This window comes from Apis cerana, linkage group LG3 (genome assembly GCF_029169275.1).
Source record: "Apis cerana isolate GH-2021 linkage group LG3, AcerK_1.0, whole genome shotgun sequence".
In the NCBI taxonomy this organism is placed as follows: Eukaryota; Metazoa; Arthropoda; class Insecta; order Hymenoptera; family Apidae; genus Apis; species Apis cerana.
The window spans coordinates 7,595,913-7,620,705 of NC_083854.1; the positions used below are offsets into that span (position 1 = coordinate 7,595,913).

Here is a 24,793-nt window from a genome sequence, read left to right on the forward strand (position 1 = left end):
TTTTATATTTAACTAATGACCACATTATAAATTATCAAATTTTTTTATTAGTAATGAAACGTCAAAATAATTTATAGATGAATATTTTAATTATTGAACCTTTCAATATTTAATTCCGATATTGATTTATGTGTGACATCTTGCGCGGTAAACCAATTGAAAGGCATCCGCACATAAAAGCTGTGACATTTACAACACATGTTAATTACATACTTTTACTTATATAGTGAAAAGTTTTAAGTGATATATATTATTGTTGAATCAAGAATAATCATTTTTAGACAGTTTCGACATAAAGAAAGGATCTAATCATTTCGTCGCAACAAGCATCTATAAAAAGGTTACGTGGGAGTGCATTAAAAACTTCGATAAGGTAAGGTTATGATATTCTGTAACATCAAATCTTCTTAATTCTTTTTTAAAAATATCGAATACTACATTCTATCGCGATCTAAGACAAATTCCTTACCGTTTTCTCGCCAGTTGTGAACACAGATGTAAGTTGAAATGTCTGTAAAAATCAATGATACGGTAGCATATGCTGATTCTGCGAGCAATCGATCAAAGATTTGGAACGCGATCGTCGAAATAAATCTTCAGTTGGCCACACTTAGATAGAGCACGTTGTGTGTCTGGTATGTGATACGATAAAAATAATATCCGAACGATAAATATATAATTCTACTTGCCATCCAACTACGTAATAATATAATAACGAAATATATTGTCTTGACCTGAAATGTAGAAGTCACGCTATACTTCTCTGTCCACCTTATTGAACGCGCATAATTTGTGCGGTGAAATAACTGAAAACATTGTGCCATAATGTCATGCGGGCTTCAAACGTAAAAGGTAGTTAGGTCGAACGATTTGTCGAGTGACGAAGCTCGTGGATATCCATTCGTATTTATCGTTCAAAATTTTCATCCAGGCAAAATACTTGACTTTTCAACGTTGATATCGAGATACGAATTCTTAATCAAGAGGGAGATTCCGATTCAACGCGAAATACGTTTTGCTTTATATCGATAAGCTATCGCTTCCATCACCCTTGTTTGGTTGGAATAGTAAACCAAGCAGACTTATTAATACGCGGCAGTAAAGGTCACTCTGTGTATCTCGTTAATCATTCGAATTTAATTTAAAATGGTTAGTCGACGTTTTAGGCGTCTCGTAATTATCGTATGAAAATTTATAAATTAGTCCTACATTTTACAATCGAATTACACATAATCCGAGAGGATAGATACTTTTAGATTCTCGCGATGAATAATACATGCATAAACACGACGGAAACATTTATTGGATCAACGTTGATCACGATGCAATTATAGAATGGCAAAGACAATTGGTTTTACGATTGCGTTCGTTTCGCGATTTTTGCAGTCGGCGTTCAAGGATCCGGGATAACGAGTTAATTTAAATACGAAACATCAAAAGCTTTTAATCTTTGCACGGCTTAGTCAGCCAGGCAACCTACTTTTTTTCCCCGCTGATACACGCCACCCTCATTCATATACATTGTTACGCGAATATCCACCACGTATATCTGCGCGATTATTGAACAATCAGATACGTTAACGACAGAATGAAAACGGTACTTAATCCTAAAGAACGAAGGAAGAAATCACTACGTGATCCCCTCGTGATTTCGCTCTTTATTCTTCTTCAGAAATGCCTCGTGTATTTTCAGATGAATGTTTCTTTCCGTTTCGTGTCCGTTATCCAATATGAATTTCTTTTTTCGTCGCGATCGCTTCGGAAATCTTGTATCGATATTATTTTAACGCGCGAGCAAGATTATTGCGCACAATTATTATTACGCAAAATACGCTCGCGTATCCCACCGGATAGACACACGTTTCGCAGAAGAGAAATTATATAAACTCGAGTGAAATACGTAACCGCGATCGAGGAACATTTATGATATTTTTTTGCGGTCTTGGAAGGCGATACAGAGTCTCTCGCACAGGTCGGTTCGCATGTCTCGACGAGGCGGTCTCCGTGGTCACATCAGTCTCCGAGCATGCGAGGGCCCTCGAGCTAAATCCCCGTAATATACACACAGAGGCACCGTCGAGGTACTATCGCGGCATTATACAGACATACCTATATCCCAGTCCGATGACTGCTGATATGACATGCGACCGTCTTAGATATAGGCTGCACGACATGCCTCGCTCTCTTTCTCCCTCCATCACAATTTCCTTTCCACACTCTTTGCAACCCTTCCCCACCTTTCTCACCCCTCCGCCATCAACTTTGGAAAACGCTTCGCTCGAACGGGGCGTAATCAGCTTGTGTGGTCACGATCTTCTCGAAATGCCAACTCCCCGTTGGTTAGTTCTCCAACGAGATTCGTCATAGCGTATTATTATTATTATTGATAATGGCACGATTAATGAGAAGAATGGAGACGTTGATTAGGCAAATAGGAGAGCGAGGATGGGAGAGATAAGTAGCAGTTTTCGGTCTTCGAAAACAAAGTGCAAGACGCTTCTTTGCTTTCTCGGCAATTATTGCTGGTACTTTACCGCGGGTAAATGCGATTCGATTCGTCTTGCTCGGTGTGCTATCCCGGCTGCGATCTGCATAGCTGTGCGTCACGCACTCGAATAAAAAAAAAAAGTTATGTACTTATGGTACTCCAATGTTAATGGATGTTAAGAGTAAAAGCTCATTCTTCTTATTCAAAGATACTTTTAAGATAATCGCTTATACACGCATGAGAAACATTATTTCATAATCTGAGCCGCATTACCGGCCCCGACTAATAATATATTGCAAAATTACAACTTTCGAATCGATGCGGGAGATCTCGCTTAACTTGAAACGTTGGGAACGTAATTGAAAAACGTGAGTCGCGAGTCTGAGGCATGATACTACTCCCCGTACAAGACGGAAGGAGTGAAAAAGTGGCGAGTAGAAATTCGCGATGAATATGGAGAGTCGCCTCGATAAAACTTTTAAGCGCGAGAACAGCGTGTGTACAAGCATTTGGCAGTTTCACACTTCCGCGAAGTCGTACGGGAGCGGAAAACACGTGGATGTAAACCGCCTCCTATGCAATCTTCGTCGGCTAATGTCTCAAACGGTATCGATTAGCCGACGAAAGAAAGCGGACACGTGGAAAAAAAGCTCTGTAGAATCTGCACGATTTCCCAACCCATTTCGTTCATGTTCGACGGATTAATCGTTGAAGCAATTTTAAAATTCACGGAACAAGATCGTGCATTAGGCTAGGAAATTATACGTTTAAAAATCTTGATTCGCGCTAAAATTATAAATACTTTTCTCAAAGTTAATGTAAATAAATTTTATCTTCCGAGTGTAACCGTTTGATCGATACATTATTACTCCTTTCGAGAAATTACACATCTCTCTGTATCTCTTCTGTATAAAAAAAGAAATTGCAAAAAAGTTTCGTTCTAATCCACTAAATTTGAGCACGTTACGATGGGGAAAAAGCGTTAATTACGCTCGCAAAGATGAATCTATAGGAGACTATGGGGGGTATAGCTGGGTGGTCGCGCACAAGAAGTCGGGTCTACGGGATGAAGAGTAACCGAACAGTTCGTTCCTTTTGGATCGATAAGGGTAGTAGGGCGGATTGGCCTTTTAGCTGAGGGTCGAGAAGGAAAGCGAGTGGTTTTTATAGCCGGCAAAAGGACAGGGAGGGTGTTTGGTATCCTCGGGTGCCTTACTCGACCAGAGTATCCCTAATATACGTCATCCGTTAGCGGTACTTTCCTACATCCCTCTCTCCACCGATCTCTCCTCCTTTTGGTCAGAAGTGGCCAAATCTACTTCCTCCTCCTCTTTATAGATTTCGAGATCTCGAGTAGCCTTGTACAACTACTACCCCCATAGATTGCTCCTCGGTTTCCTTTCCCTTCTTATGTATACATATATATATATATATATATATATATATATATATATATATGTGCGAACGTTACATACTTTCGCTCGACGTCATCGTGCGAGATAACGCGCGACGATGCGATGAGATCATTAAGAAATTTTTAACTCCCGAGATGGAGATGGGATGATCGATGAAATCGATCTTACTCTCGCTGCGCGTTCACTGTGTGCGAGGGACGAAATTGGAAACGTTTCCCAGACTCGTCACTTGTTCAAGAAATTCTCGAAGAAGTCGGCCGAAAGAATCGCTACACTTGTTAAATCCGCATATACTTACGAGGTTATCGTCGGCTCCTACGCCACTGACAGGCACGTATTCAATTTGCGCGGAGAACGTATGCACGTTCACCTCGCGTAGATACGTACAACATACCACATGCCTCCGTTCCACCCTCTTTCTCTCTTTCGTTGACCCTCGCCAACCAGAGCGGCCAACACCTGCCCCGCGTTACCGAGCGTAGCGTAACGCGAGCTTGCACACTCGCGTGAATCCGCGCGAGAAACACTATATCCATTTAAACATGGATGCCTTGTGGAGTCGCGCGTATCCTTCGCCCGCGACTCCGCCACTTCACAGCCTGTGCTCCTTTTTTCTACTCCTACCTACCTCCCCCCTCCCCCTTCCCCCCTCCCCCCTCCCCTCGCGCTTGGTTGCGTTTTTATGCGTGTGCACAAACGCGGGTGGAGCACGTGCAGCCGGGAAACAAAGAATGTCTCGTGAAAGAAGAAGGCGTTATTGGAGGAGGAAAGCTGGAGGAGATGAGGCGGGTGCCGGTGAGAGAAACTGCGCGGTGAAAAGAAGGTGACTCCGAGAGAACGGGGGGGAACGGGGGAGGAGGGAGGGAGGGGGAGGGAGGGGGAGAGAAAAGAGGAGGAAGAAAAAATGGAAAAAGGAAAAGAGGACGGAATGGAGAGCGAAAAGGAACGTTGGAGCGGGGGGACGGATGAAAATGCGCGAAACGGTCCCGCAACGCGTGCAACACGCGGTAGCGTCTAAGAAAATGGAGCGGAGGTGAGAATAAAGGGCATGGATCGTCGCGCGCGCGTAAGGAGAGAGAGAGAAGAATTTCGTACGACCCGGCGCGTAACGAATTGCAAGCTTCGTAAACTCGGGTTTGAGTGTCGGATAGTGTTCGATGAAGACGGTGAAACGAGCGTTCGATATCGATTCGAGAGATTGATTTACGCTCGTGTTACGATTCCCTCGTATCGGGAGAATTAGACGAGAATGATACGTGTTGCGCGATATTTTTGCGCGAGGAACACAGGGCAATCCTTTATGATTTCCCGTGATGAAAATAAACGCTGGACTATATTGGCGAGCGGCTCGCATGTATATAGTGATATTTCTGCACTTCGCAGACGTCGTTACCAGCGTCTTGAAACTTAGGATCTTTGGTTAAACCGTCACCAATAGGCAGATCGCGCGAGCTGCACGTAGATGTCATTAAAATATTAGTTATTATTATTCGAGTTGCTTAGAAGCTAATCAATTTCGTAATGAAGAAATTTTCAGAAATATGAAATATTTAGTTCTTTTTCTTATTTGAAAGAATACAATAAGATGCTCGTTCGTTTTTAAAACTGTGACGTGTCGTGACCCAATTAACGGATTATTCGAGAAACGGAAGGAGATCGTACAAAGGATGGAGAATGAAAAAATTCTTGAATCGCGTTTCCAACCGAATCGTATTCCGTTATATCGTTGCTTTTTTTCTTTCTTCGCGCGTGCCGCCTAGTTTCCACGTTCCACGCGTATACCTACCGATGGAAACGCGCGCGTTAAACAAAAAAGGAAGAAGAGAAGAGAAGAGAGCGGGAGAGAGAGAGAGAGAGAGGGATAGAAGGAGAGAGGGAGAGAGGGAGAAAGACAGAGAGAGAAGGAAGAGAGAGGAAGAGGTGCCGATCCCGGTTTCGAAAGGGCGAAGAAGCAGGGCGGAGCTGCGCTCGGAAGGGTGCGCGGGCGCGTTTCACCACCATCCGTGGGGTCGGAGGTCGCGTTCAGGTGCGACGAAGACGGAAGAAGAGGGGCGCCTAGTCGAGCGAACGCACCCAGAAATGCAAAGTCGAAGTGTCGGTGTGAACCGAGTTGCCAGCCAGCGATCCTCCAAGTCGACGCGCTCGCGGGCCACGAAACGCGTATTTCCTCTTTCGTCGATTTCCACTTTCCTCGTTGCATACGCGTGCCGCACGTGGCCCTCGCGGCCTTTCTCCTCGTCCATCGCCGCGAGATTCGCACTCGAAAACCATCTCGAACACCAACTCTCGAGAATTAAATCGATTCGCGGATCGATCGATCGTGGCGCGATATACGAAGTTGAACGTGTGCTACGAGTGTGCTACGAGTATTCGGCATGTACGGTACGCGGAAAGTGTTCCATCTCTCTCTCGTTGATCGTGATATCGATCTGGCGCCATTCGTCACCACCACGTGTTTTCGGCAACGTGGTTTCGGCGATTCGACTGCGCCCCCACACCGGCCTCGTAATCTTTTTTAAAACACTGTTTGTTGCGGTTCGAGTAATGTCAACGATCGGATCGAATCGTTCCGACCACCGGTGGAGTGTTGCATAACGATCGTTCCGAATGTTGAACTCAGGGCGAGACACAACCAAATTATCAGACAAGAATATTTATAATATCGGTGCACACGTTAGATACCTCGTATCGAACCGCTACAGACTACACGTCAGCAGCAGGATGCGATAAGATCACGGCCGGGACAAAGTCCGTGAATCGGTGGATCAGCATCGTCAGCGAAACAGACCGAGCGCGGTGAACACCTGTTTCTCTAAGGTGAACCTTCGGATACACGGGTTTCGAATTTTTTTTTCAACAAGCGCCGAAAACCGTGGACGCAGCATCCGACGAATTACCCTTATTCGATAACATGGTGGCGGGATGTTCGAAACGTGGCACGACAGATCCAGCCGGTAATCGAATTACATTGTCCCGTATACACAAGTTCCTCGAATTAACTTTATACATCGATAAACATTGGTATCGAGCGTCCATCGACGCGTGTTCGCGCACCCGAAATTCTGCATGGGAGGCCAGGCCCGCTCGAAGCCTTCCATCCCCCTCCCCTCCCTCCTGCCTCCCCGTCCCTTCTACTAAAGGAGCATTATCCACTCCGATTAATTAGAATGCCCATAAAGAATTATTGCAATTACGACGAAACATGGAACGTATAGTTTTATCTTCGATACACTACAGGCTACGGTAGCTCCGGCTAGACGGAGGATTCGATAGGAGAGGAGCCCAGAAGCGAAGAAAACGAGAGGTTGCGCTCTCGTAGGAAGAGAGGAACGCGGTGGAGAGACAGCGGCTGATCATTGGTGGACAGCGGAGCCGGATTGCTTAGGTGGTGGGGTAAGCGTGCAGGTCGACTCGGCAGGTGGGGAAGACCAGGAGGCAGAAGGTGGAGAAGGCGGAGGTGGAGGCGAAAGAGTGTAGTCGGTAGTAGTAGTGGCCCGTGGCGGTGGAGTAACGCGAAGCAACACGGCCGGGAGAAAGAGAGGAGAAAAGAAGGGGTGGAAGAAGCGGTGGTGTAACCGGCGGAGGTAGCGGCGGAGCGAAAACCGTGGCACCGAGGGAGAGACGAGTGAAGAGCCGAGGGAAAGAGTAAAAGGGTGAGAGAGGAATCGAGCGAGAAAGAGAGACGGAGACGGAGAGCGAGAGAGGAGGAAGAGGTGGAAGAAGAGAGAGAGAGAGAGAGAGAGAGATTGGAGGGAGTGGAAGGAGAGAGAGAAGGAGAGAGAGAAAGAGGGAGAGAGGGAGGGAGAGAGAGCGAGCGAGGGTGGAGAGGGAGAGAGTCGCGAGGGTGGAGGACAAGGTGGTGGAGAAGAAGGAGACGCGGAGGACAGGAGAAGCCTCCACTGTCGGAGGACAGATCCAACGCACGTCAGGATCCCAGTCGGACGGACTGACGCTGCCGTCGGATCACCGAGGAACCGGGAACCCGGTGTACCGGAACTCGCGTGCCGGGATATGGACTCTCTTTGTGCACCCTTCGAACCACGAGTATGATAGCATAGTGTACGCTTGGAATCACGATCGGGTTACGATTCGGGTTTTATCGTCGATCTGAAGTGAACAAGAAGAGGGAGAGAAAGGAAGAAGGGAGAAGAAGAGAATTTGTGGCAGAGGGATCAACGTTGATCGGTCTCGATCGGGACTGTTTTTCTTCGGTAAAGGGGGGAAGGGGGTGGGATAGAGTGAGATATAAATCGAGAGGATAAGATAGAATCGTGCATAAACTCGCATGGCTCGGAGGACTGTCAGCGTTCTTACAATTAGTGTTTTGTTTTTGAATTCGTCACCCGCCGTGCAGCGATGAGATCCAAGCCGGTGGCTAGAAGATTGGCACAGGGTGAGTAATGAACTTAACATTTTTTTTCATCTTTTTTTTTTCTCTTTTTCTTTCTTCTTCTTCTTCTTCTTTCCTTCGAAAGTAATTATAATTTTTACAATTAACGGATCGTTGGATTTGAAATCCGGTGTGGAACTCTCCGATGAGGAATTATTATCTTATTAATGATAATTATAATACGAAGCACGTGTTTGCGGTTGGAGTATTTGAACAATTTTCGAAGCACGCGAACGATACGTTATTATTTGTAATTAAACTTATTATCGATCTCCAGTTTCGATCTATGATTTGAGAAATAATTTTTTCCTGCGAGATGAATGTATTGTCTGTTTGTTAAATTCATAAGGAGAATTCGCAAAAGGGAAGGATTCGTTACATCATATTTCTGGAGACTGCCATATTAAAACGGAAGACATTACGAGTTTTTCCGCGGAACTTACTTGACGAGGCTATAAAACTACAAGATTACGGCAAGAGTCTATATACACTAATTCTCAGGATTATCGTTTTAAAACGTACTTGTGTCTTTGCAATTCGCAATTACCTGATGTTAGCATCTATAATTCAACTTTTATTTCTACCGGATCGCGTGACCAGCCTCAAATGTTAATATTAAAATGTATCCCCAATTTGTGCTTACATTGTCCGGTAATTTGCAGCTACTCGACCCGACTCGCTACCCATTCTTTTGAAATTTGAATTGTGACGATATTTAAATCTTAAGAAGTTGGATATTTTCTTTGAAAATTTTAAATACAAAGAAACGATGCCTGAACATTATCAGTTGCGAGCATTTAACTGGACAGAAATAAGTCGAGCAATTATTGTGGCACGGTTCTGATAACATTGTCACATGCTGTTAACGTGTCATTGTTCACAATCGTCCGTGTCGTTGGAACGACACAGGAAAGACTAGTAGGCGGTCCTCGCGCTGGCGCACTCGCAACGTCGATATCATTTCTTCTTTTCCTGTATTGTCTAGTCACTCTGCTCGTCCTCTGCCTCCACCTCCTTGTTATCTGCTTTCAAAAGTCCCGCCCATTCTTCCCTGTCACCATGTTTGCCATTCTACGCATAGTCTCGCCAATATTACGCGTAAAATTGGTCACAGATTGATTTTTTTTATTCTCGCTTCCCTGTTTTTTTTCTCCCCCCCCTCTCAAAACAAAAATTACCCAAAGTCGAACCCGTGTAATTCAAAATTTCTAACTCCCTCGAAAAAAAAAAGTCAACAAGTTCGATCGCGTATCCGCGAAACGTGATGTGTGTGTCCTTTTTAACCAAGGGTCAACATTTTGAATAGTTTGGAACGGTCAACGAACATTTCCTCTATAAGAACGCGGATCGATCTTCTTTTGTTCTATGGTTAACAATACAAAGCATCGCTTCCCGCATAAAAGATTCGGCCGTACAGGCGAGCCAACGTTAATTTATTGTTATATATTGAATGGCAGCTAACTTTTTCGACTGTGGATGGGACGATAGGTAAATTGGTGAAAGAAGGTTGCGCGTCTCTCTCCCTCGTGCACGATATACTTTGACATTGATAGCTCACTTTAGGCGAACAAAGGGTGTACTTTAGGTATTTCTCCCTACAGTTCTCTACATTGTCCTATATTTACCCTGTAAGATCGATAAGAGAGATTATTCGATTTTCTCAACGAAGAGTATCGTTCGAGATTCATATATATATAAAAAAGCCCATCAATGTCGAGAAATTCAGAGCGAAATCATTGTCGAGGAACAAGGAACGGCGTCGTTGATTGTCTGTCACGATTGTCGGGGTGAGCATTTTGCACGGGGGATGATTTATATCGTGTTCGCGATTTATAATAAAGCCCCCGCTTCCCACGGTCTGCCACGCTTCAAAGACGGTAGGCACTTTCAAGGGATCTAGTAATCTGTAAGACAAAATCCGTTAACGCTTGACTCACGAGTCGGCGAAACAATAGACCATCCATCCACCAACTTACCCTCTCTGTTCCTTCGAGACACGGATGGAAAGAAGTGGAAAAAGAGTGGACTCAGGGGACAATTGACTTCTCACCGTGTACTTTTTTGCTATAACGAGCTTATGCATGAAATACATCATTTCAATAGAGAAAAGGAATCTCTCTCTCTCGTGAGAATCGCGACAGGGAAACGACGGCGAAGGAAATCTCGAAGAAAAACCGTATCCCGTTAGGGATAGATTCGATATTCGATCTATATTTGGTTTCTGGATCTATATCGTAGTTTCTTTATCGTTGAATCTCTCTCTTTCTCCCTCTCTCTTCCTCGAGAGACGCATTGTGCTTGGAAAAACAGACAGGAAATTTTTGGAAACTGATAGGAAGCGGAGGGGGGGGGGGAAGACGAAGAAGAAGAGGAAGAAGAAGAAGAAGAAGAACAGGGGTTCGTCTTAGAGCGAACCGCAGGAATAATCGCGGAATCCACCTACCACGCGTTTCAAAGGCGCATCATCCCATTGAGGGTTTGAGTCTAGCCGCGGCACCGGAAGTCGTATCCGAGAGGAGACAAAGCCAACGAAACATACGCGCAGAGTGGCGTGTAATGGGGTAGGGTGGCGCGGGGGAGAAAGAGGTTCTGTTTCATCGGTGCTTTTGTCTCGCATCCTGAGAGAACACGATTGAATAAGGAGCATGAATAGATCGGATGATCCTAAGGTAGGTCAGTCCATTCTCGTCTTGCGGGAGACTCCTGCTACCTCCGATCCCACCTCTTCTTCTTCTTCTTCTTGTACTCCCGCACAGTGTGTATTCCACCCCCGGACAGTCCCAATTAAATACGTCTTCCTCGTCCTCCTCCTCCTCCATCTCGATTCCACCTCCTCGACCTACGTCGGCAATAATAATAAGATCGCTGTATCTTGGAATGCCGACTGAGAAGAATTTCCTTTCGCATATTTCTGTTATCGTTGCTGGCTAGGTAGCTGGCTGACTGGCTGGCCCGGTTGAAATAGCTCGGCACAGGGGATGGATTTAAGGACACGTTGTTAAGCATTACGGTTTCTCTCGAGTGACATAGTATTCTAATAATTTTCCGTCACGTACCTATGCTTTGCATACAAATACAACATATGCATAACACACGTTTCGAAGTCACGCGAAACACGATTTCAACTCGGTTTAAATTTTTTTCCTAACGAACTCGACGCTTGATGAAACGATCGCTTCGTGCGACCAAGGTATTGACCGTTATAAGTTAATTAGTCACGATCGTGTATGGGAAGGAGCGGGGGAGGGAGTGCCCGTGTATCGCCCGTGCACAGAGCGTACACAGAGAAGGAAAGAAGGAAGGAAAGAAGGAAGGAAGGAAGGAAGGAAGGAAGGAAGGAAGGAAGGAAGGAAGGAAAGAAGCGTAATCACAGAGTAAAAGGGTGCGAGAATGACAATGAGATCCTGGTAGAATCCTAAATATATCGTGATGTGACGTCACGAGTTTGGGAAGGTAGTGCACGGTTATTGGACGATTGGACGTGATCGATTCGAATCGTATGAATTAAAATGCCAACAATAGCCTGTGAACAACTGTGCACGCGGCCATGCAAATCCGATAACAGAAAGTAGGGAACAATCGTCTCTGCTCCTTCTTCGGTTTTCCTCTTCACCCTTTTCTTCCAGGCCCCTGCCTCCCCCTCCCCTCTCCCCCTCCCCTTCCTCCGCCCCCTCCGCCTTCCACCAACGCGGCAATAATTCCGCAAGTCTTCCTTGACTCTTTTCTTTCCCGCCTCTCGCCTCCGCCAATTAACGATAAGGTCGCTGTGTTTGTCATTTGTTTGTCGTTTCCGGTGGAATGCAATCAGGCCGGGGTGAAACAAACACGGCCAATCAGCCGCGACGGACAAACGCATCGAGAGCGGCTAGATCCCTCGGCATCGAGCCACGTTTCCACTCACGATAATACCGATAATTGGTCGTTCAAGGTAGAATTGTTTCCCACCAGAATTTCACCTCTTCTGCCGGGGCGAACAGGATTAATCGATATATAATACAATCGTGTAGCCCGCCTCGATCTGTATACGTGTCGCGAATACTCCTCGATCGAGGAGTATAATCGGTGATAATTTTCCTCGATCGGGATCGAATAAAAAAAAAAATCATCTTCCGCGCTTTGGCGCGTAATTTAGGCTTCGACCGAGCGTGTGTTGCCATCCAAAAGCACGCTCGAGCGATAAGCGTTTGCCATTGTTGCCGGAGCTGGCTATTGAACGATTAATCATCTAATTAGGCATTCATCGTGGCCGACCGGTATCACGATTCCTTTCCACCGCAACGATCGTTTCCCTTGATAAATATCCACCTTCTTGCCTCTCGCCGGGAAGAGGGAACTTCTGCCAATTCGACGTCACCTCGTCCACGATTGGTCGACGTGAAACGAGCGAGGAGAAATCACGGAAGAGTGCGCCGCGTTAACTCGCGCGATTGCAAATCGACTGGTCCGGCTCTCCTGCGTCGAATCGCGGCGGCAGACAGGTATACTCGCGCCGCGCCTGAATACGACTGACACGTCGTGCCGGCGAGCTATGCGATTGCTAGGGCGTCAGAGCGAGAGCTAGAGCCAACGTTTATCCGCCTCGATATTTCGAGCTTGTACGAAAAGGAGCCGTGTCGAATGCAACTGCTTCTTGTTCTTTTCTTTCTTCCACTTCTTCTTTTTCTATTTTCCGTCCAGATTCGAAAATTATATATCGGAACGGGCTAGGATTTTTATTGGATTACTTTATATTTTTTTTTATCGTGTTACTTTTCGTACGCGTGTGTTTCTTCGACGAAAAGACATCGATATGCGGGAAGATTTTTTTCGAAGGAAGTCTCGTTCGCTCATATCAAATATTTCTATCAGAAATGGGATTGTGATCACTGAATTTTTCTTGATCACCGATAATTTATCTATCTACGTACGATGGAAAATTAAATCTCAAAAAATTTTAAAAATTTTGGAATTCGAATCAATAAGTGACGGTGCTACTATTAATTCAATTGAATTTGAAATTTTTCTTTTTTTTTTTTTTAGAAAAAATATTGGCATTAGAGTTAAATTATTCGTAAATCGAAGAATGAATTCAAAAAATTTTGTATATCTAGATATCTATAAAATCTTTAAAGATCTTCTCGCGTGTATATATTAACAGTGTATAATTTCCTAGCAAATTATCAATAACTTCACAGACTGTCTTTTCCAAGTGACCGCATTTACGATGGAGATACTAAAGCTAATACTAAAGCTAAAGCTCCCTTTATTTCGTCGGTTCTCGGTACTTCATTCGCACGTGTGAGGAGAACCAAAGAGAAACGAGCGTTTGGCGGAGGCGTACGTACGCGAAGCAAGAAAGACTCGAATACCGTAACGGATGAGCACGCGTGTTCACGCATGAACTTTCATACATTAAGAACCATCCTCGTCGTTTTTGTCTTTTGCCGTAACAAACGTCCCTTCTTCTCGGTTTCGCACGATTTTTTTCGTACTCCTCGTCGTCCGACGCGTCAACTGATACTCCTCCTTACCTCCGCTATAGCCTCCTATCTCGCTCGAGGATTCAATGCGTTTTCTGCGTGAAAGAGAAGGTTTTTTTTTTAGTCGGTAGAGGCATTTATACATATGTATACTCGAAATGCACGGAGAGGCCGCGGGGACACGCAACGCGAGGATCACGATGATAAATCGATAGGACATTAATTATTGTCGAGGACACTCGGGCCGAGATGATATGAAACGTAGATTCAGAAGCGAGTTCGCGATCGTTGGAAGGGTGAACTCGGGCCACTTTCTCGAGGTGTTCGCGTGTCTGGCATTGTTTTACGAGACTCATTTCCCGCAACGTCATTCCGCTACCACCACCACCATCACCACCACCTTCACTCCCGTCAACGTTACCATCACTTTTCACCGGTCAGTTCTCGGCGATCTCGGCTCCCATTGAACTGGGACAGAATTCCAGTATTATAATCGATCTAGCGCCTCCTGTGTGACTCGTTGAAAAATTCTCGTTCGATAACCATATATAATTCTGTCCGTAAATTCGTCTCGCCGGTTGAGACTCTCGAGGTTGAAACGTATAGCGTATATGGAAATATCATATGATACGAGATAAGCGAGGGTGTATATTTCACTTAAACGAAACAGCGCTCCATTAGAAACAGCGTCCCATCCTTTCGATGGAAAATGTAAAATATTACGAGGATAATTCTCGAGATTACCTGTGAACATACCGGTGCCCGTAATTTAGACGTAACATTCTTTTCGCTTTGAAGATAACCCGAACTACAACGGTGGAGAGGCGGCCCTCCTCTTCCATCAGATAACAGTCTAATGAATCTAGTATTAAAGGGAATCGAATTCTCGATAACGTCAAGGCACCACCCCCCCTGTTCCGTAACATAATAACTTCCATTCTCATTTCCTTGGTGTCCAACGTAAGCGTAAGATTTTCCCTGATGACAATCGCCTCTCGACCATGTACTCCGCCGGTTCTCGTGCAGCGCGAAAGTGTCCCTACCCCACGTGGGGAGGGGGGAGGGAGAGGAAAGAGAAAGAGAGAGAGAATACATCGAAGTCACACGAAGAGCCCTTACTCCTCGGTGTTAGTTGGACTGAGAAGTAGGTAGTCGATGTAGGAATGACACGACCGGTTATCTCACTGGCCACGCGATATTGTCATCAGGGGTGGGGAGGGGATAAAAGTAGTTAGCGAGAAGGAAGGAGAAAGGGGTGAAAGAAAAAGGAGGATGGAAGGAAGGGGAGTGAAAGGTAATGGTAGTAGTAGTACTAATAGTAGTAGTAGTAGTAGTAGTAGTAGTAGTAGTGGAGCGGAGGAAAAAATGAAGGAGGAAGGACAGGAAGAGAGAGAGAGAGAGGGAGAGGGAGGGAGAGAGCAGGCGCGATAAGATCATCTTACCACCCCCTGGCATAAGTCGACAGTGGCCTTTCCCTGCCCTGGCCAACCCCCTCCGTGACTCGACGGAGACCATTTCAACGATAGCGCACACAACCTTACACGGCCACCGCGTTATCTCGCACGCGAATTAGCTCTACAGATTTCCTTTTTTTCTCTCCCTCTCTCTCTCTTCTTTCCCTTCCAGCCTCTTCTATCTCTCTCCCTCTCGCCACCCCCTCGTTACCTTTCCTTTCCGTGCACCACGACTCTCCCCGTCTTCGTCACCCTCGCGCTGCCACTTCTAGTCGACGACGACGACGACGAGGAGTCGAAGGAGGAAAACCTCTTACACACGACACATCGCGCACGACCAGCAACCCCTCCTACCCGTCCTGCACGTCTATCGCATTAGCGCGGTGCCACGTTGTTGCCGCGCCACGTTGTACCGCATCGGTTACGAAATGCATGACGTGTGCGTAGGTATGCGAATTTTCATTGGAGCAGGATCGACGCATAATTTTGCATAAAACCCAGACCTGGATCGTAACGACTGCGAGGCAGGCGATTAAATTACCGGTCGCGGGTTAAAGGGAAACGGTTATCCCTCCGCCTTGTCCTTGTCGAAGCTGGGAGCCACGTTCGGGAGTGGTTCGATCACTCGGTCGCTCCGCACGCTCGCTATTCCTCGCTCCAAGGAAAAAGAAGTGGCCGCCCGCGCTCGCGATTGTAGATCTTGTTTAGACAACTTGGAAAGATTTATCGATAGCGACATTCGGTTTTACGATCACTCCCCGTCAGGCGGCGTACAATAGTTGTGGCTGTGCCCTCGCCTGTTTGTGTATCACGACCCCAGACACTTTGGCTTTTACGATCCTGGAAATTTATAAGCGCGAAGAGGATGTTACGCTGCCTTTTTAAGATTGACAGACCTCTGCCTTTAAAAATCGATACGATACGATTTCTTTAATAAACACCGGCTAAGTCTTGGGCTATTGCTTCGTTACACTATTTTTTGAAATGGTATCGTAATGCTATCCCTAGTTTCTCATGGCCACTTCTACCACGATGCGGCTCGTTCCTCTCATTATCTCAAGTACTTGGTTTATTACCCTCGAGGAGAGGATATATCCTCGCGGGAATTGACAAGACACGACCAAGTTTCTTCGAAAAAAAGAAGATCCTCGCACCTCGAATCTTTTCTTTTTCTTTTTCCTTTTCTCTTTTTCTTTCTCGCTTCAATCCTCAAATTTCTTTTCATCCCTCCCGCGCCTCCTTTTTTCTCCTGCCAATTCACGCACTCTCTCCTCCAAAGATTATATAGTAGTACCTCGCAGTATTTAAGCCAGTGTAGAGTGACAGAAGAAAGAATAAACATGTACCGAGAGACATGTTGCCATTTCAAGGCACGTACGGCTGTTGCGTTTATTTTGTCCTCCCGGAGGTACGTGCACGAGGGTAATGCTCCTCTTGGTAAGGTGGATACGTATGTACAATGGAATTCAATTTGATCGATCGGTATGGATAATTCTCTCCTCGATCCAAATTTTTTTTTAAAAAAAAAAGAATTTATCGTGCACATCACTTTCCGTCCCCTTCAAAAAAATAATCTCGGAATTTCTTCCCCGAACAAAGTTCAAATTCATCCACTCGTATGTTACACGAGAAATCAACATATATTTTGTTACATCGTATACATCTTCTCGTCAAAGGTATTAACACGCAGGATCGACAGCTCTTTACAAATAAGAACCCCGCCCCTGAGAGAGCGGCCACCTTATCGAGTAACTTATACAAAAGCGGGTTCATTATCTTCCGTTTGGTGGATGTCTTTCGGCACCGAATGTCTTTCTAACCCTCTACACCACGCTTCTATTCTTCCCTGAATGCCGGCCTCCTTATCTTCGCCCGAGATTCGCGGAGACCGCTCTTACAATTGAATTCCGCTCTGGGAATCGTGATCACCCGCCTCTCGCAGTTTCGCACACCGTGCCCCGTGTATGCATGCGTGTTCACACGCAGGCCCACGAATACGCCACGAACACACTCACGATCCGTGTATTTTTCGCACAGACTCGCCGTCCCAACCCTCCTCGAACGTGGGCGGGTGTTTTCGTCCACGAGTTCCTCGTTACCAATACCACCGCGATTCAGTATTTACGCATACTCGTACGTGCACCATGCTTGCACGTACATACGTGCTTCTGGATTTCTATACACACATCATCCGTTATGTAAGTTCCTATATATGTATATATATTTATATATATTTTATATATATACGTGTGTATATATATATATATATATGTACGTATATATACGTGTTGTTCTGTCGTTTGTTCTCCGCTTGGGAACGGGAATCACGGGACAAAAACGCACAGTTCGCAGGAGAAAGAAGGGTAAGGGTGAGAGAGTAGAAGGAAGGAAAGGACACGGAGAAGAAGAAGAGGATCGGCTTGTGGCGCGAATCAGGTTTAGGACTGTGTCAAATGACACTGGCCAGGACACGACGATGTTCTCGAAAATCCTCATACCTCGACACCTCTTCCTTCCTTCTTTCTTTCTTCTTTTTCTTCCCTCCTTTTTCTTCTTTCTCTTCCTTTTTTTTCTTCTTCTTTTTTGCCACTTGTTCGGAGCCGTGATGGGACTGTACGAGAGATTCGTGGAGGTCGTAAGTCGCGTGGGAATGAAGAGAGCACCGTGAGCCGAGGCTTCGTCGCCAGATTACACGGCCTTACATGCTTCTCTCGCCTTTTCCTCTTAATTTTTACGTCTTTTACATCGGTGTTTAACCGATAATGAAATTCAAAGCATCTTTGGTGGTTTCGATAATCGATGGTTAATTTTCTTTAGATTTACACCGACAAGGGATGGCGAAGAGGAAAAAAAAAAAAAAAAGGGAAAAAAAGAAAAGAAATAAAAAGTAGGAACTCGTATTTTCGTGATACTTTTTCTCCCCTCCTCTCGTCCTCCCCTCTCCTTCCCTCGCCCTGGAGCGGAGTAAGATAAAGCGGCGCAGGGTGAAAACCAAGAAAAAAAATGTGTGACTCGAAGGGGACACGTGTAGGACGAGCTCGCGCAGGACACATGTAGAGCATTACGTAATCGTAAACCGGCGAGGATGTGGGCGGGATCTTCTTCGAGGAGCAAGTAGCCGTGTCTCGCGCGTGTTCCAACGATCAGATGGACGGGACTTGACTAATCGAGCGGGACATCCGAGCAGATGTTACCATCTTCCGTCAACCGGGGGACAACTGTCCGGTTCCGATCCCTTTTCTCGATTTTATCTCGCCTCGAGCATCGTTAGCCGTTTCCGGAAAAAACGAAAATTCAAAATCGTGGAAATCGTCTCTAGGAAGGGAGAAGGAAATCGGGAGAAAGGAATAATTTTAAACGAACGAGTGTTCGAATCGACAAATGTTGTATTAATTTGCTCGTGGAATAACGATTGTCGTGTCTTCTCTCGACGCGGCCATTCATCGGAACGGTCATAGTTTCATATTATGTCACGCGATACTGTCAACTGTCAACCGTGAATATAGGTGAATGGGCACGAAGCGGGCGGACATGTGTGAAATTAGCTTAATCTTTCAGCTCGGATGACAATGGTGATACAAACGCGGTGCGTGTACGACACGTATCGTCTCGTGTACAGGGTGACAAATCTCGTCCCGTAGACGTCTCTCCCCCTCCCTGCCTTCACCCCGTGTAAATACATTAGAGGATGATCCTTCCATTGGCGTCGAAATCGTTTCCCCTATCCCGTGACGCTTCATATTTTTGCGCAGAGATCAAATAAACCACGTTATTCTGCAACTTGTTCGGGAAGCTCGCGAAAAAATCTCATCGATCGAAACCGTCCCCTATTTAATTCCTCTTTCTTTTCGTTCGAAGATTAGAATATTTAGGGTTGATGATGTACGAAGGTTTTTTAAAAAAAAAGAAAAAAAAAAGAAACTTGGCTCGTATCACGTTATCGTGCTACACAAGAGGACAAAACTGAGTTAATAAATTTTTACGAGCTGGAGATTCTACGCCGTTGACAAACAGATATCGGTGGGGCCGTAATTTAACAATGAGCCAGCTGGCGCGTGCTACGAGGGAAAGGTTGCGACCCCTAATGTAGTTATATAGTGTACTTTCCTACACGCAGACCAACGTATCCGGGCACGCACACACGCGTGGAATTTCACGCGGTGCTGGCGACAATAAGCGGGGATGCCTCAGCCCCTTTGTCACGGTGGTTCTCGCGTCAATGCTCATTCAATCTTCTGGCCCCGTTTTATCATCCCTCTGTCTCGTTTCCTCTCTATTTCAGCTTCCATGTCTCGTGTCGCGAAACGGCAACACCACGAGTCACCCCTCCTCTTTATCCTTTATCGGGCTAATTGAGTTGTTCGCTGTTTTTTTTTTCTTTTTTTTTTTTCTTTTTTTCAAGGGCGAGGAATTACGCGTTTCGGGACACCGAGTATATATCTCGCGCGAAAATCACCCCTCGCGACTCGTGGACGATTCAATTTTGTATGTGGGTCACGAGTTAAGGTAAGAATCGTTTATTGTGAATGTTTATGCAAATTTTAATTTGCATCACTATGAGCGAAGAAGAAATTAAAGGTTAAATATAAATTTGATTCATCGTTCAATTATCAATTATCTTGAGTACGAGTATTTTGTTTGAAATATTTTACATATTTTTGCATATATTTTTGTAAATTTTGAAGATTCTTTTCAAGATGCGCGAACATTCTGATTGAAACATTTTTTTAACGAGCTTTGATTTTTCTATTTTTCTATTTCTATTTCTATTATGAAGATGAGAAAAAAATTAGCAATTTAATTGACATTAACTGATGTATCATACCTTGTTTCGATCCAGGATCCACGAGTATCGCGTACATCGATGTTAGAACAATGAAAACATATCTCGAATGGAGATAGAACGGGAAGATAGAATAATTTTTATTTTTTCCTTTTTTTTTTTTTAGAGAATAAAGATTACGAGAAAAAGAAAATCATATAAATCCTGTAAAGCGCAGGTGCAGGTACGTAATAATGAAAATCGTTCATTAGCATATATATGTATATTACCATCGCGGGTAATAAAAATCCGCAGTGAAATATGTTAAACGTAACCACGAATATTATAATTTCCTTTTTATCAAAACTAGGCTCTTGAGAACATTTACTTACAGGATGACCTAATATAAATTAAACTCTTGCGCGTTGTGTCCGCGTTGTTCGTGCCGCATTTTCCTCTTATCCCACGAAATATCTCTCCCATGATTTATCGAGGACCTTATCCTCCTATGCCCATTCGACACGTATGAATAATCAGGTCGTGGAATAATAATAATTCCAACTATTCTCACCCTCACCCATCACCCTCCCTCCCTCCCTCCCTCCCTCTGCTTTACGCTTCCTCGTTGCCTCTCCTCGCGCCAGATTCCACCTCGAAAGAACCCGCCCCCGGGCGTTATGATTAAGTAATAAAACATTTAGGCCCCGAACTGAAAAACATCCCTCTGCTTGCACGAGTCTGCTTGGTCTGCTTCGTACGAGAGCGGTCGACATGTGACTTCGCATGTACGCGCGCGCACACGAGCACCAACACGTGCACGCAACTCGCGAATACGACGAACGCATATACGAACGAAGAACGGGAACAGGGCGTGACGACAGATGCAACGGAACATATCTACCCTCCGCTGGGCGGTTCAGATTCTCCGCTGATTTTTTCTCTCTCTCTCTCCCTCTCTCCTTTTCTCTTCTCTCCTCCTCGTCCTCGTGCCTCCTCCATCCACGATCGTAGATAGCCGCGCAAAGCTTTTTCAGACTTTGATCGTGATCGTAATTTACGGTTAGGCCGATCATGAGATGACTCCATTGTTGGCCGCGCGCCATTGTTTATCGGGAAACGTGCGCTTCCGGGGAACGGTGGCGAACGGTTACCCGATACCGTGAATCGGCAAAGATTACGTAAATCGTTTTTGCAGAAATCGAATTGTTTCGTTTCTACTCGAAGTCCATTCTCTGGTTATTCTCTTTCATCGTTTCGATAATCAAGAATTTCTAGATTGTTATTATTTTCTTCTCGAATATGATATTTCTATTTTTTTTTTTTAATATCATCTTTTCAATCCATTATTGAGCAATTGGTAGTACAACAGTTTGATTAACGAGTTATATTTTCATAAGATATACGATTATAATGCGATTAATTTAAGGAAGGTCGATCATCCTTTTTCCACGATTCGAAAGAGTTGAACAATACGATACGCGGGAGGAATCGCGTGATAAAATCGGATTTTCCCGAAAAACGTCGCTCGACTTTTCCCAATCCGACCGTTCCAACATTTTGTCAGGCGATATTGGCCGAGTCGAATCGAGTCGAATCGAGTCGAGTCGAGTCGAGCAATTCTCTTTCTCTCTCTCTGTTGCGTGTGCCGAGCCAATGGCACGAGCAGCCGGATGCTCGTGCTTCCACCCTTGATTTATCGGTCCTTCGAAGCTCGCGGATTGCCCGTAATTCCAGTTATTTCGTCCTAATCCGAAAGTTCGTTCTTGTCCAGTTATCCAGAGATTCCACCCTACTACCTCGACTCGCGAATTTCTTTTCCCCGTGTCTTTCTCTCTCCGTTGCGCGCCGAACAAATTTCATTTCACCCCGTCCGCGTTTATTTCACCTCCTCCTTCCCCTCCCCCTTCGATTCCAATTGGAAACGAAGAGCGAAATTGTGCCGAGCTATTTACGAGCTATCTCGTTGAAATGCCTCGTCCAAGGAAATTGAAATGTTGATGAGCCAATAAGGCGCTGGAATTCGAGGCTCATTTTCTCGTACGAGTTGACTTTAATTGAATTCCATTATCGACAGCTGACGAAGAATGGGAAATTACGCTTGAAAATGATACGTTGTGCATGGTAGCTGTTAACATATGCGATCCTTTGTGTCAGGCACGTGCCGTTTTTAAAGAAACATACTTTTATTAGGATGGCATGGAATTTGAATTTATCGTCTTATTGTTAATTCTCATCAAGTAATTGAGTTATCAAGAGAGATTTGTAAATAAAAATAATTAAAATATTTGTAAACTGTTAGTGGAAACTTGAAATATCGTTTGGAAAAATATATATATATAAAAGCTTATAGCCTCTATTTATATAATTTTTTATCTATTCTCGATTTATTAATTGTTTTACAAAATTTGAATTCTGAAACGAAATCGGTCTAATTAATCATTTCTTTACGAACAAAGGTAAAGTTTCTTTTATTTTATCAAATCGAAGAAAAAAAAATATCAATGAAGATGGCAAAAAACGAACTTCTCTCTCTTTCTTTTTCTCTCTCTCAGCAATAAAGCAACCGTTACGTTATTTTTCGTACCCCATGATATCCAATTTCATCGTGAGGAAGGACTCCTTCGAGTCCCCTGATCTCTTGTGGGCGGATCTCTCTCTCTCTCTGTCTCTCTCTCTCTCTCTCTCTCTCTCTCTCTCTCTCTCTCTCTCTCTCTCTTCTCAAGGGTACACGCGACTCCGTTACGATAACCTGAAAGATCGAATACAATGGCGTATGGTTACCAACATCTGACCTCGCTCACAATGTCGTCTTATTAGAATATGAATGCGATTGAAACTCGCGTGTCTCAACGGCACGCGACGCATTTCGAAATATCAATCGGCGGACAGATCTCCGAAATTTTCCTCGAATTTGTCGATTCGGTATTTCGTGGCAAACGAATATTTACGTCCACCAATGGAGGGATAAAACGCGCAAGAGAGAGAGAAAAAAAAAAAACGTTGTCCAACAGATTCGAGATCGTTGGAGAACCATTCGTTTATTGTCTCCTTTGTAAACTTTTTCTCACCTTCGGTCGAAATTTCCTCGGCGAGGAAAATTGTCCACGGGCGATGGCCGACCGTGCGAAAAACAAACAAGTTTTTCCCTCCGGGGATCCGCACGAAAGAAAATGCAATCAGCGAAACGGCAGATAGTGGCGTGATCGGTATGGCGCCGTGCCGTCACTTCCGGCGCGGACGATAGGCTGACGCATAATTTCCGGTCCGAGGCCCGACGATCCATCGATCAAACAAGTTTTGCAACTCGAAGAAGCTACAAAGTTCCCGAGCAGAGATATCCCAATGTTCTCATTAACACGATCGATCTTCCTCGAGGAAGATAGAAATCGATAGGATGACGGGCGGGGAAAAAAAAAGAAAAAAAGGAAGGAAGAGAAGGAAAGTTTCCCCTTCTTTCTCTTTTTCCAAAAGGTTCGATTTATCTTGTTTACCATTTTTCCAAGAGCATTTGCCGATCGCGAGGTTTAATAAAACCGATCGTTTCGGTTTCCCTTTTACAAACGAGAATTTTATTGGCCGATGTTATTGACTTAGGATCTGATATATAGCCGCTAGTCAAGAAGGAAGGCTCTTTTTCTTCGAGGAAAGGGGAAAAAAAAAAGAAAAAAAAAAAACGTTTCAGTGACTTATCACCACAGACGAGGTAGTGAGCTCCTTTCGGCGACTCGTACCCCCCCTTTTCGACGACCCGAAGAGTCGGTAATTATTTGGAACCCTTTGATGGACGTCCTCTTGGACTCGTTCGTCTCTACGGTCTCAGGTTGCTCCATAAAGAACTCGGACATTCATTGGCCCAACGAACTACTGTGTCACCGAAGAGGCCAGCACCACGAGGCCCTCTCAAATTCGAAGCTTCATTTCACGCCTGCCTGCCGCACAACTGCCCCGCCAGGATCACTTCGAGTCCTGCGTGTCCTTCGCATAAATCACCGAGTAATATCGTACGCCTCAAACGTGACTTCGACACCGATGTGTTCGAAAGTATGCTCATCGAGCATACGGATGGACGGATGGCTCGTCGATTGTTTCCAAAATTATTTTTTCCACCAAATGTTTGGCTTTATTATAATTGCCGCTTTACAGGATTATTATCGTTATCGGTGTTGGCGCCGAAATTTTTTTTTTTTTTTGTTTTTTTATCTGCAGGAAAACGGAAGTCGATTGTCCCAGAGCGAAGATATATTTCCTTGCCACAACGATTCCGCTACAACGTTTAAAAGATTGATAGAAAACTCTATATCAATTCTATATTTCGCAGTATCGAATTCTTAAAAATGTATCACGAAACGACATAAACTGAATAAATTTGACTAGTTACGATTATTATTAGAAATTATCGTTGCATAAAATATATCTTGCACGCGTGAAAAATTCTTTGACACGGTTCGATCATTTTTCAACGGGACGATTGAAATCGTAAGAACGGTTGAAGAAGAAAGGAAAACCATTCGACATGAAACGAAATTGTGAAAGAAGAGAGGTGAGCAGAAATTGCAGACGCGTAACAGGAAGCCGCACGATATCTCCAGACAATGCAGGTCATTAGGGGAAATAATCAGGAAACCGGACCGATGTCTCCACGAAGATCCCCGGAAGATCACCGACTGTGGCCTCTTCAGCTTTTATCTGGCGGCGCAGTGCAAACAAGGGCAACGAGTGTCTCTGAAGCCTTCTCGGAGGCGCACACCAGTCGGTGCTTCTTTATCTCGCGATGTCGGCCCGGTTGTTTAGGCTGGTGGGGCCCTTGTGACACATTCAGGAACAT

General features: G+C 44.8%; 2 protein-coding genes across 2 annotated transcripts in view; one reads left to right on the forward strand and one right to left on the reverse strand.

The window, feature by feature from the left end:
• Nucleotides 1-573, reverse strand: part of LOC107998190 (protein gustavus) — a 215,902-nt gene extending 215,329 nt beyond the window's left edge. The window contains exon 1 of the mRNA XM_062072602.1: nucleotides 470-573. The gene's annotated coding sequence lies outside the window, so the exon portion shown is untranslated. The remainder of the gene's footprint in view (nucleotides 1-469) is intronic.
• A 7,168-nt stretch (nucleotides 574-7,741) lies between these two features.
• The window catches only part of LOC107998058 (MDS1 and EVI1 complex locus protein EVI1-B-like), a 65,167-nt gene continuing 48,115 nt past the window's right edge, over nucleotides 7,742-24,793 (forward strand). The window contains exon 1 of the mRNA XM_017057072.3: nucleotides 7,742-8,296. Within this exon, the coding sequence (XP_016912561.2) occupies nucleotides 8,260-8,296 (37 nt within the window). The 5' untranslated portion in view covers nucleotides 7,742-8,259. The remainder of the gene's footprint in view (nucleotides 8,297-24,793) is intronic.